Below are 14048 nucleotides of genomic sequence, written 5' to 3' on the forward strand. Positions count from 1 at the left end.
AATACTTATACAGAAAGGAGGGATCTCCCACAGGTGCTTATAAACAGATATGAAAATGCTGCTATTTACATTAAGAGTGGAGCTTACCATGGGCCCTTCTGCACAGCTGACTAGACTGAAATGATGCAATAGACTGAAAAAAGTTTTTTATTTGCTTTTGTTTTAGTTTCAGCCCTTCTTGTGTTGCGGAAGGACCTAGTGATTACCGGTGTACTGCATGCCCACCTGGATATGAAGGCCAATACTGTGAAAGGTAGGATGAATGGAAAAAGAAGAAAGAGGGAGAATGAAAGGCGGGCAAGAAATGAATGAGAGCAATGTCCCTCAATACTATAAACGTATATTTACTAATGTTTAAATACATGCCTTTGAATAAGTTATTTCCTCTTTATATGTTGTTAAAACTCAGCCATAATAGGCAATTTTTATATATGCCCCCTGTAAATTGATAATCAGGGTTATTTATATCACAGATACTGTCCTAGTATTACTTTCTTATTTGTGGGGTCTCTTTTCCCCCCAGGCCTCAGAAGTTAAACTGAAAAATATGAAATTTGTCTAAAATTAGATACCATTTTTATAGCGTGCCTTGATGTCACTCATACCCTTTGTTCTAGTGATTATTGTGTCCTCTTGGGCACTGACTGTGAAAGACACTTACATGTAAACATATTAATGACCAATTGAAAATTAATGACTTAAACAGCAGCTGTTGTCCCATCCGTAGAAATGCTGTGGGATTAAGATGATCAAAATTTACAAGTGTCTACTATAAGATTTCACTTCTAACACAAAACACGAGTGGCTAGTGGGGAAAAAAAAAAGTCTATAGACCAAACATTGCTAATGTAGAAACCTTTTTGTTGTAGTATAACAGAAGTTTAACTGAAAACTCTTAGGGATGTGGAATCACTTTTGCATACTCCTTCCATCCAGACTGTTCCATGTCCTGGTTGAGTTCTTATCAGTTTGTTGGACAGTTTACAACATTTTTGCCCTCTACAAATGCATACTGAGTCATAAAGCACCAAAGATTTTCTTAATGGTTCATGAATTAATGTTCATACACATTTTGTTTACAAGCTTGCCAAGTATTCATTGTAGTACACTATGTGTCTCAGTTGGCCAAACCTGGTTTTGTATTTGCAATATCTAGATGTTCTTCTGGCTACGTGGGAAACCCACAAACTCCAGGAGGCTCTTGCCAGGAATGTGAGTGTGATCAATATGGTTCCCTGCCTGTCCCCTGTGATCCTGTCACTGGACAGTGCACTTGCAAGCCTGGATTCACAGGGTGGAAGTGTGTTGGCTGTGAACATCGGCACGTGCGTGATGGCATGAAATGCATTTGTACGTATACTAATGCAATTTTGGAGACTTTTTGATTGTGTTTGCTGTATTTCAGAAATTCAACCCTGCTTGTGCATCAGTCAGTTCTGTGGGTTTCTTTGAAAATAGTTACCAGGTTTCTTACTACTCTGGCATTCTGGTCCATTTTTTTCACAAGCCTTGAGATGTTAGGAAAACTCTCAATACTTTTTAATATGCTCACTGAAAATTGACAATAAAGCTTTGAAGGAATTATTTTTGTGGATTTTTGAAGTCTGTAGTTTTTCTAAATGTTGTCACTGCTGTTGTGACAATATTTGCTCTTAGTGAATTTTTTAGTGTTGTCCTAAATGTTTAACCATCATTTGCAATGTTCTATGCCATGGGTCAGATAGATAGAAAGTTTTTACCAAGGTTTGCTTGGTCATGTTGGTTCAACAACCACCCACTGGAATTTAAAAACATAAAGAACGACAGTACAATATATCCAGGAACAAAGAACTTCCTTTGTTTAAAATAGAAAACTAATAGCCTAAAACACCAAGTTACATTTTACAGTACTGGTATCTTTTCTCTACCTTCAATTTTGATATGTACCAAGTGTCTTGTCTTTTATTATTATTTGGAATTTTTTCCATGAAATTGGATAGTGTTTGTTCTGAGCCCACAATCTGATTTCTTGTGGTATTGTATGCTTATGTCTTATCAAAAAAATGCAGGTAGCAAAACCTTTCTAGAACACTTAATGCCTTATTTCAGTCAGGATTTACATTTGTCTCCTCCGTCTCCCCCAGCTGAGTAGGAACTAATTTTATTGTGATCTCTTGGTTTTTTTCCCCCTCTTGAGGCCATCATTGTTCATTTTAAAGTACAATACAGATACAGATCCAGTAAGTCTACAGTATATAATATTTCTTAATCTGTGCATCTTTGAATATATTGTCTAGGAACAATGAACTGGTTTTGATGCTTTACCTGATTTTTATCTGTTATAGGACTTTAATTAGAGCTTTTTCATTTGGTTTGGGGTTTGGTTTTTTTTTTCCCTGTGTGATGGACATGTAGCACCAAGGCAAGTAGACACCAAAAAAAAGAGCGCTCCCCCCCCCCCCCCCCCAAATGCATTCAGTCTTTACCTTAATACCCAGAGGTGTACAGCTCTCTAATATTAAAATCATCTAGTACATCTCAAAAAAATTGCAAATATTTTAAAAGCAAATTGGAAAAATAAAGAAACTGAAGAAGTGCTAAAAACGGCTGAAGGTATCATATCAGTCAAGAATGAAATGTGTGGCTTCTTTGAGTGGAGGAAGACATTGGACACATAGGGTTGGGGACTACACAGTGCAGAACGTTGTTTCTCTCAGCTTAAGGTTTGTGATCAGCTCTCAGAGAGTGATCAGGACCTAGCAGAACTAAGCTTCTAAATATGACTATTGGGTTCAGTGCTTTTGCATTTGTCCTGATTCCCAGGTACGACTCTTTTGAAAATGAATAGAGAGATTACTGGGAATATACACATAAATACTTCTATTTCTATATTAATAATAATAATATGGCTTTGGTTCATTGATGACAAGCTTAGTGTACTTAAGGGAAATAAAGTTCTAATGTCCTGCAGTGTGATGTAGTTTAGGACTTAATTCTGAACTATCATATATCTTAAGCTCTATTTTAAACTACAGCAAAATGAATGGAAATAGAGTAAGTAGCTACTTTCCTGAAATAACTACTCTTTGGATTCCATTTTGTGGCTAACATGTCAAGGAGAATTGTAATCACCAGTTGGGTCCATAAATGTTACAGCTACAAAATTTTAAAAGGACTGTGCTTTCCAGAGTGTCATCTAAGTGAAAATTACTTAATTTTTCCACATCCTGAATACCTGTTACATTATCTACAGTACTGGCCAATGTTTTCAATCTCAGTCACCCCTTAGTGTGTTTTTTACTGGTCATTTACCTTATCAGTTTTCTGAAAAGTCTTTTGAATATCCAGGATGGCAGAGTTTCTTTGTACAAAACAGCTTCAGTGCAAGTTATCATTTGTAATGGGTTTCCATTTTGTTAATCAGACTATTTCATTGTGTGAATAATAAGGTTAAAAATCCTCACACTATGAATGGGAAAAGCTGTGCGCAAGCAAATCAGATTTTCCACCTTTTTGCTTTGAAAGATGTGGTTTGGTATAATCTCTGATTTATCTGCAATATATTCATGCCCGGGTGTTGAAATGTACCTACACTACTTGTACCAGCATTTTTACTTAAACTAGATTATCAATTTTCACCGTAAAAACAGTCCTTTGCATGTGCGTATGGATGTTTTATGTCATTGCTAGAAGTGAGGAATTGAATGAAAAGATTTCTTTCCTTTAGTCATAAAAATAGGAACACCTATAGGAACAGATGGGAGGTACTTTCTATCTCCCCTATCACAGGAACTAGTCTGTTACTGTTGACACCCCATCAATAACATCCATGTCATAAATTGCAAAAACTGCAATTAAATGTTTCAGTGGACATTTTATGCCTGTTTGCTCTAACTATATGATTTCCTCTTTGTTTAAAGGTTCCTCAACACCCATATTACTCCAAAACCACCTTTGCTGATGCAGGGCAATACCCCTGACGTGGTAGAAAGCCATCCTGATCAATAAACCATTTACCTTTGTAGACTGTGGTGGACATAGGGGCTGTGACAGAGAAAGGGAGTGTGGCAAGCATAGACTTGGTGGGAATTTGCCTGTGGTTAACGTTGCCTAGTGTGTCACAGGCTTCACTCAGAGTACAGCTGTTTTCTGATAGGTTTGCATTGCTGCAGCCCGTAATGTGCTTTAATAGCCATTGTGTTGTCAAAGAACCTTTTGGAGAAACCCTGAAGCTTTCTTTCCTTACTCCCAGAACATTTATCTGTTCCAATCTGAGTTTAATACAGCTGAGAATTTGATCCTGTATACAATACATTTTTACTTTAGTCTATCAACCACTTCCAAAATACTCAGTAAATTCCCTTCTGACTAGCTTCAGTTGTAGCAAAACCTTAATGGTAATAAAAATAGTGATTAAGTACTCTTAATGTACAGAAAAATAATGCCATGTGCAGAATTCTGTTTGCATTCAATATTTCAAATGAGCTGTATGCATGTATCTACTTCTGCTCATTTGCAGAGTTCCATTTCAAACAGTGCAGTTGCACTGTACCTGTGAGAAGTGTGAAGAACCCCTAGTTAGGTGGCAAAATGGTCTAGCTTAAAGAAAATACATGTAAATGCAATCACCCATGTTTGAAAAAATGTGAGTAGTATAAAACATAGTGTGATTAAGCAGTCCAAATTAGTATGTTACAGTTAATATTTAGGAAAGTGAAAACTGATTTTGAATATTTAGCAAAGAATAACCATCTGAATAATAAATTTTTGGCAAATTCTATAACAGGTCACCACACAGTATGACATGAAAGCTAAGTAATACATATTTAAATCCAATTAGAGAAGTATTTTAGCCACAATATCATAACGTACTATTGTTTAAATATAACATATATAGTTTAACATATCCCTTATCATAAGTATTCTAAAGATTTTAGAGTGAAAATTTGAAGTGAAAAGACAGAAAAAAACCACAGAGGAGCACGTGTGTTCATTAAAGTGATCTATTTCTGATATAGCTGAAATTCTGTTTTACCAGGTTCTTACTGTTTTTTTTCATAACGTATCATTTTTCAGTTGCTTAGTGCATGTCACTTTTCAGTGCTGTGTTATAACAGGTATATTTTAGAAAACTACAGGTAAAATAACAAGAAAATATATATTTTAAAAGCCACTGTACAAAGGGGAAGAATTTGTTTACTGCTAAATAACAATGGAAAGATAATTACAGGTGAATGACATAGACAAAATTCACTTCCCATTATATTCTTAGAACAGAACAGTATTGTTTTCTCTAGGATGCCATTAGGGAATGGAAAATGATATCCACAAAGCAGATTTTTTTTATTAGTAGTACAAGAAATTATATCCAAAAAGTAGAATGTTTTTATAATACAAGAGTCTGAGTGCTCTACTACACATCATAAAAATATAAATTTTTTGCATTAGTACAGTTAATAACTGGATTATTTCCCCACCTAAAGTGACCATCTAGATTGTCATGTACAGATACTCATATTACTCTGCTGGTGAAGGCTTCCTTGTAATTTTTGGTCTCAAGCAATTTACTTCTTAGGCTCACTTTCCCTTCTCTTTTGAAACAGTGAGTAGCCAATAAGAAAATCAGTAATGATTGCAAACTAATTTTAATAATGCTACCAACATCCTTGTATACTGTCAAATATGACAAAAGTTCTCCCAAAACTTTTCTAATGCTTAGAGACTTTTTTTTTTTTAATTTGTAACTACAAACGAATGTCCTTTAAATGATTGATGCCCCCTTATGCATCACTCATTTATACCATAATAAATAAACGTTTATTTTGCTGAAAGTTGTCAACTGGCAATTCCTGACTGACCTATAATCACTACAGTATTGAAGACATATGTTTTCCATTTTCTTAGTTAAACCCCACCATTCCAATTCAGAACACAGCTGAGTTGCATGATGAACAGAGGCAGCCTTTCCTCAGTTCATCTGTACCCGACATGCTCAGACAAACTGAGATTATTAATCTTGATTAATTTTAAGCTTGATTGATTGATATTTTACACATACATGCAAGGAATATGTAAACAAGCCAAAGCATGTATTGCTCCCTCCTCATCCTTCCCAAGGAACTTTGACCTTAGCAAACTGAAGGAGAAAGGAGCTACAAGTGGTTCTGTTATACCTTGTGACATTCCACTTCAGTTGTGGAGCGTGTAGTGCATAAAATGATGAACCTTAGTTTGCAGTGTTGTTAGAACAGCGGCTGTGCTTGCTACTGTGCAACGTTCAGGGGAAAAAATGATCCTAGTGAGAACTTCAAGGCTTTATTGTTAAACATATGGCAAGTCAGAACTTGCCTTCTGAATGCTTTCAGGGCAGCAGTCATAACTACAATGGGGGCTTCAGAAAAATTTGGCTTCATTTTGAGGTGTGTTGCAACACAAACTGCAAAGCCTTTCCTCAGATGTGTGCTGCTTCACAAATGTTTCTTGGGGTCAAGCAAAAACCTAAATGTAAAGCAGCTGATGTGGTTCTGCTGTATGATATTAACAGGGAACGGGAAGAAATCATGACATAGAGAGATCAAACAGATGTTTCATTGTTAGGAATTTTTGTTTAACTCAATCTTGTGAAAAAAAAGGGACCTTTAGCCATGCTGCAGTCTTCAAACTTACATCTTTATGAATTTAAATATTCAATATTGGTAGAAGGAGAAAATTATATAATCAGATTCCTTTAACACCAGGTCTTGGACACTTAAATATTGTACTCTAAGTAGACTGGTGCTTGCAATGAGAGGGAGTTTTTTCCAGCTGCCACTCAGTTCTGCACCCAGATCAAGCGAGCTCCTAGCCATTGGTCCTGGCAGAATCAAGGTTTTCCCTCTAAAATAGGGAGTAGCTCCATGATCTCAGCCCTTCCAAATTCAGAACTAAGCAGAGATGATGCTGTCTCTGTCAGAGGCATATCTTGAAGAATCTGTGAAAAGAAGCGTCTCCTAGCTCCTACACAGTCCTTAATTCAGCAGGAGCTGGGAGCTTCTTATCACAAGCCTTCACAGAGCAAGCTGACAAGAAAGATACTTTGTGTAACACCAGATTATGAAGTCTTGGACAAGCCTCTGCTATGTTCTGAGTTTAACAGAAATTGTGAGCCCTTATGGCACATTCGTAAGAATTAAACTTACCTCTGTGCTGGACAACTGCTTCCCTGTCTGCATGAGCTCAGTAAGGGACAGGCACCCCTACCTGGCACAGAAGCTGATAAACTATCAGTTGTTCTCCCTTCTTTTGATGCATGAGCTCCTGTTGAGTTTAGACCTGCACTCCAATGTCTTTGGCTCAACTGAAGCACTGTATAAACCTAACAAGTACTGGACTATATCAGAACCAGCAAATGAGGCTTTCTAAGTAACGAAAATCAGAAATAAACCTGAGTCAGTATTTAGACTCTGATCTAGATCTGAATTTTTCCAGATTTTGGAGGCATATTGATCATGCAAACTCCCTGAAATCAGCACCAATGGCAAGGAAGCTAAAGTTTTCAGTTCTCTACTGGGGTTCTGTTCTGGGGCGCAGTGGATGGCTTGTTTATTATTTGGTGCGAGAGCAGTGCCAAAATGGGAAAAATGGGGTAGCAGCCAACAAATTAATAAACCTAACAATAGTTCAACACTTTATTGTGAAGCAGCAGGAAACTAATACTGAAAAGTCACTGGCTGTCATAGGATACCACCTCCTATCAGAGATTGCATTGTTGCCCTTAGACCAAAAATTACCTAATCATAACACAGTCTTCTGAGTCTTAACAGCAATGGATGTATTAAAGCAAAATGGTGTTAAATAATCACTCAATTGGAGGAACACATTGTGGCTCAGACATGTGATTCCTTTTTTGTACATTATCTTCTCTTTGTATGATGGAATAAGTGGCTAGATATCCATAAACCTATAGCGTCCTTCATTACTTGAGCAATTATTTAAAAAAAAGTATTTCTTTGGCATGCATACTTTGGAGATGCTTCTCACAAGAGGTAAGTCAAAATCCTTACAGGATTTACTGTGCATGGGAAAGTGTGGTGAAAATGGAAAATGCAATAATTTGCATCAGTTACTGGCTGGGCTATTGTAATATTGACTGCATGATTTGCCTCTTACACGCTTGCACTGCTGTAATGATCTGAATTTTTAGTGCTGCATTTGTTAATATTAGATACAAATTTATCCTGACAGTTTTATAGATAGACACAGAAGTATTTAGTCTAGCAAAATATAATCATGCTCTTGAAAAATTTCCCGTAGCTATAGTAGATTTCAGACTTTGTATTGGAGTAGTTTAGTCCTGTCTCATCTACTCAACTGTGGTCCTCAGTTGATGTCATTCCTCTTTTCAACCTGATTATCATGCAAGATGTGTTAATTTATACTGAATGTTCACTTGTCAATTGTTTACTCATTGAGAATACTTCATCTCTTCATCAGCTGTTGATTTTTTTCTTATTGGTGTGAATTAAGTTTGTCTTTAACATATAGTAAATTTTTAGCATTTTATTACCAACCACTCTGACAATTTTGAGGGTGAATAGATTTAGCTTGTTTCATCAGGGAAATAATGTATCAGAAAAAAAACAACCAACAAAACCCAACTCTTTTCAGGTCTGAGATCACTTATTTGCATCCTGCAAAATAATTATCAGGTTTACTTACCTTCTTGACCAGGTACAGAACAGGTGTTCATTATATAAAATACTCAGTTGGCTGTAAAAGTTGTTTTTCCTTTAATTCTCTCAGACCTTTAAAAGCAAGCACACAGATGACAAGAGCTGGGATGGTAATAAGCTTTTTTTTTTTTTTTAATTTAACGTAGAAACATAAACCATAGTGTATCATGCCCACAGTTAATAATTGCAGAGAAGTTCCAGCGCAGTTCAGCTTATGTAACAAAATATTGTGAAATAGGAGGAAGAAGTCTGCAAGTGGAAGCAATGAAAATGCGAAAGGAAGTCTTAAAATAACAGTATCTAACTTTCTGCACCCACTTCTTACTGCACTAATCCATCACCTATGTTGTCTCCTTTTCAATCATCACATGAGTTTCATGATGTATTAAACTAGTATTCGTTATTCTTCATTTCTTTGTATTTGACTCAACTCCTTGCTATATTGAACATCCAACCTACAGAATAAGAACAACTTTTAGATAACTGTGAAAGCTTTAAAGAACAAGAAAAATTTAATCTACATGAAGAATAGATTTCAGGGAAAAAAAATGTAATTCTCTGTTGAAAATTACTTCTCTTTTTCTACAGAAACATACAGGTTTAGTGCTTTTTTTTAGCCATTGAGCTACCTAGGAGTGTTGCTGAAATAAATAATTACATACTAGTAAAACTTTAGGTACAACCCTCCATGTCTCTTAACATCACCAGTGAATTCCTTGTTTAACTGTTTGCTCCGTCTCCTGAGTTTAGGTTTGCCAGTTCTGTGTAGCATTTTCATCCAGGGAAACAGAATGGCATCCCCACAACTCTGTTCTAAACGATGAAGAATTTCCCTGTCTGCAGTATAAATGATACAAGACTTTAAGGTTATAAGAATTTCTTGTGGTAGTCAGTAGAAAGCAAGGGGGAGAAAATGCAAACTCTTTTCAGTATATGCAGCACCGACCAGTATTTTTCATGAGAAAGAGTATTTGCAAGAAAGGAGGCATACATGAAAAACTTAAAAGCTGGTTAGTGAAAGGAGGTAGGGAAAAGCATTTCTTAAAAGAAAACTATCAGTAATTTTACCTGGACTCTTTGTACTGTCTGTATTAGAAGTTTAGCATGCTTGGCCATGCTGTTATATAGCAATAAAGTATGTAAATTGCAAGATTTCTTTAGTTTTTTCTTATGATCAAATTCACACATACTATACTTATTAAACTGCTCCTTAGATTTTTCAAATTACCTGTCCACTTTCTCAAACTTCATCCAAGTTGATTGTCTAATTTAGGATTTCATATTGGCTAGTCCATAATGGACAATGTTAATTATTTCCTATTTTTGTGAGGTAAGCCTACTAATTTTGCTCTTCATGTTTTATATTAAACTGTACCATTACCAAGTCTTTCCAGTTCCCTAGTTGTTGTTTCCATGTTTTTTCTCACACTATGCTTTTTTGGGGTAAATTATCTGAAATTAGTGTTACCTCTCACAGAATTGTATGTGTGCCATAAAATTTCTAACTGAAATATATTTCTTAAACATTTAGCAGGAATAAATAAGCTTTGCTGTTCTTACTCCCAGCTTGTGATGATGAATGCACAGGACTCCTTCTCAGTGACCTGGATCAGCTAAACCAGATGATTCTGAGTGTTAACCTTAGTGGTCCACTGCCTGCTCCTTATAAAATGTTGACTGGTTTTGAGAACATGACACAGGAATTAAAGGTATGTTCACAGTATTCAGATACATAAATAACAGGGCCTCAGTACAGCTGTACTTGAATCTGTTCAAACATACAGCCATGAGTAGGTTCAGGGAAGAAGAAAAATTCAAGATTTAATTACTTCAGACTTGCTTTGGTTGATAAATAATCATTACAGTTATTTATTTTGACTTGTTTTAATAAATAAATCTTGCAGCAGTAATTTATGTACACATATGCAAGGAACTACACTGCAAGAACAGAAGAAGTGATGTCTCATACAAATAAAATGGTATTCATGCTGGTGGTCCATAAAGCAGTTATGTATTTTATATATTGTATGTTCCCTACCATACTTACAGGTTATCTACTAAACTATGTAAAGCTGTCAAGATCCCTGAGAAAAGTATGTTGGTTGTATGTGACACAAGAGTCAATGGCAAAACAGAGTTGCTTACCCTAATGAAAAGGAAAATTTTCATGCTTCTCTACAATATTTGGGAGCACTGAGATCCATTAAATACAGACTTTCACTCTCCCTCCTCTCTTCCTCAACAGCATTTGCTTTCACCTCAGCGAGCACCGGAGAGACTTCTTCAGCTAGCACAAGAAAATCTGGATACATTGGTGACAGAAATGGATGAACTACTGACAAGAGTATGTCTATGATCACATTGGGGTCTATGGGTTTGGTTAAGGCTGCATAATGACAGAAATCTTCTGAATATGAATTAAACATGAGTGAATAGATGAATTATAAGGTGCTTCTCAGTCTCAGTGTTTGAAATGGCAGCAAGTCCTCTAACAACCTTTTTTTGTGGGCCAATACATTGAGATACATTTTCTGCAAAACTTTATAATGATGTAAGAAAATTTTATAATGCTCATGCAGAGCATCCAAGAATGAGCCAATTTGGAAAAGCTGACACTAAAGGAAAGAAGGTTCTTGATAGAGCATTTATGGACTTTCTCATGGCTTCAGCTACAGGTTATGTTACAAACCTAATGGCAACAAAACCATGGGATTACCACACAGTTTCTCACATCTGGTGTTTTTCTTTGACTGGCTGAGGCTTTCAGAAACTGAACTGCCTGGTTTCCTTCCTTTTCTTCTGAACATCAGCACTGTCTCTGGTAAGGCTATCTGCTTTCTGCATCAACAACATCATCTCATCATATTCCCTTTGAAATCTCTGCAGTCTGACTGTCTCAAGATAGTTCTCAGCCTGTTTCCCTTTGAGATTGCCTGTTGCAATACAGGTGGCCTGACTTCACTCAGAGTTACTTAATGCCCAACCATCTCAAGCACATTATAGGAAAAGTTTTGGGGTTTTGCAGTTTCATTTTCCATTTTGGGTTATCTGTTGTGTTGGCTTGTTTCTCCAGGAGCTGTAGAGCAAATGGTAGCCTAGCCCGATTCACTTATTTTTTAAGAAATTTTATAGCAAGGCAATGGAAGTCCTGGTTTAACAAATAACAATTTCTCATTAGGAGTCAATGAAGGAAGTAATTGAAATGGGGACAGTATTTAAAGGGAGAATTCAAATATATGCACAAGATCTGTGAGTTTAGTTAAATATATGTGTTCTATATTTCATTTATGAGGGTAGCGACAGTCTTCTGGATTCCAATCGATGTGCTATTTACTCTTTTTATTAGGAAAGTTTTATTTCAATATAGACCTTATTTTGGTCAGTAAAAGACATTGTCTAAGAAAATAATATAAATTCTGCCACCTAGTGGAGAAAAAATAGGACACTGGACCAGCCACAATAAAAACAGCTGTTCAAAATATATTAATATGAAGAACTAGCAAAAATCTTGCTCATGAGTTGTGCTACCCTGCATTGAAATAGCCAAATAAGGAAAACATGGATTACTGTACTGATGAATTTACACCTGAGAGAATTTACCTAAACCCCATACGGTTTTAGCATCCTGTCTTAAAATCATTCGTGGCTTACAAAACTAAAATTCTCAGAGAAACTGGTTTGTTTGTGTGGATTATATTCAATTTTGAAAAAAAACTATGCAATCATGGGTAGTGGGTAGGAAAAACATCTGTAGTGTGTTTGCATATGCATGCATGTATGTGTTTGTCTATATACCCCCCACACATGCATACACAGGTATTTATCTATATGTGCTGTCATTGTAAGTGTAAAAAAAGCTTGTTTTTTCACTTCTGTTTGATCTTTTATTTTTTTGCTAGAAATAACTATGGTAGTTTTAATTCTAGGTGGATTTTTAACTCATGACAGCCTGACAAGCAGGGAAGATTATATTTCTTGTGTTAAAATTTCTGAACCTTAGGCTAAGACAATTTTTTTTCCTTTGATAGTTGCTTTTTTTCCAATTACTTCCACCACCACCACCACCAAAAATTAAATACATTTTAATCATGGAGATGACCTAGAATAATGCTACGATTCTGACCTTCTGTAGACTAGTCTTGGAAGGAAAAATATTGAAGGTGTGATCTTAGTTTCCCTTTCTGCAGTTTTCCATTGCTGCAATGAGTAAGTAGCCTTATGATTTCCAGTTATCCTTACAGAGAGTTGTTAACTGAATTGCAGTTGGGTTTTTTAATTCGGGGACTAGCAACTGGTGGCAAGCCCTACCCTTCTCTTTCTATGTTTGTAAATAGGATTAATGTCCCAAAAAGAAGAGTTGACTCCTGATGTAGTGTGTTCAAGTCTCATTCGCAAATTAAGATATAGCTGATATCTACATAATGGCTAACACTTGGAGCGTATGGTACAACTATAGATAGCAAAGTTTTTCCCTGCATCTGATTCGCAGGCTCACTAAATTTTCCAAGTGAAATAAGTAGTGATGAAGAAAAAGGTTGATGAGGATTGGTTAGGTGTCTATTTCCATGAAAAAAAAAATTTATCCATTCTAATATAAAATGTAGAAGACAATGGTATTTAGTCACTACAAAACCTTTGGGGTTTTTGCTTCCTTGCGATCTCTTTTCAACCACTGATCTCTTACATCAGTGCAGCACTTTTTTTTCTTTTTTTCCATCATATTCTTTCCTTCATTCAGTCTTGCTGTACAGAAGATCCTCACGCTTTCCTCACACTAATTACATTCTTACACGTTTGCATGCACATTCCGTCATCTACCACCAGAGACAGACCTCAGACTCTTCCTTTCAGTACACTGCTTTTAATCAAAACCCTCTCTTCCCTTCCAATTAGGTACCTTCAGAGCCTTCAAGAAAGACAGGGATCAGAATCACTCCTCTTGATTGAAATGCTTCTTTTGACTTTGTAACCTTTTTCATATCTCCCATACCACTGAATTTCTCAAGCTCAAAAATTTCTGGAAGTAGTAGCAGAGGCAACTTAGTTTGCAGTAGTTGGAAGCATTTGAAGGGAGAGCCAAGAACTTCCATCTGTACAGTGAGGTCTGTGTTTACTCCTCCTTCTGTGGTCTGCAGCTCAGTAGCTGGAGAAATTCCTGTAGGGCTCCCCTCCACATGCTTTCCAGAGGCGGTTCATATGGCTTGATTAAGACCTCAGACTAAGCACACAAACGAAACCAAAACAAAAATGTGTGTGTAATTGCCAGTACTTGCTAATAGCCTAAGTTGCTAAGTGGCTAATAGTCTTCAGATTGGGACAAGGCCTTCCATGGAACCTTCATCACTAAATACAAGCTGT

The 14048-nt window shown here is 36.3% G+C and overlaps 1 protein-coding gene across 4 annotated transcripts in view; it reads left to right on the forward strand.

Annotated features, from left to right (window-relative positions):
* The window catches only part of LAMA2 (laminin subunit alpha 2), a 391575-nt gene that overhangs the window by 287821 nt on the left and 89706 nt on the right, over positions 1 to 14048 (forward strand). For 3 of the 4 annotated variants that reach the window (XM_074862478.1, XM_074862479.1, XM_074862481.1), the window contains 4 exons: positions 167 to 253; positions 1157 to 1350; positions 10257 to 10399; positions 10936 to 11034. In XM_074862478.1, coding sequence (XP_074718579.1) covers positions 167 to 253; positions 1157 to 1350; positions 10257 to 10399; positions 10936 to 11034 — 523 coding nt within the window. The remainder of the gene's footprint in view (positions 1 to 166; positions 254 to 1156; positions 1351 to 10256; positions 10400 to 10935; positions 11035 to 14048) is intronic. The other variant, XM_074862480.1, reaches the window with a different exon arrangement.

The sequence above is a fragment of the Strix uralensis genome, chromosome 3 (assembly GCF_047716275.1).
Source record: "Strix uralensis isolate ZFMK-TIS-50842 chromosome 3, bStrUra1, whole genome shotgun sequence".
Taxonomy (NCBI): domain Eukaryota; kingdom Metazoa; phylum Chordata; class Aves; order Strigiformes; family Strigidae; genus Strix; species Strix uralensis.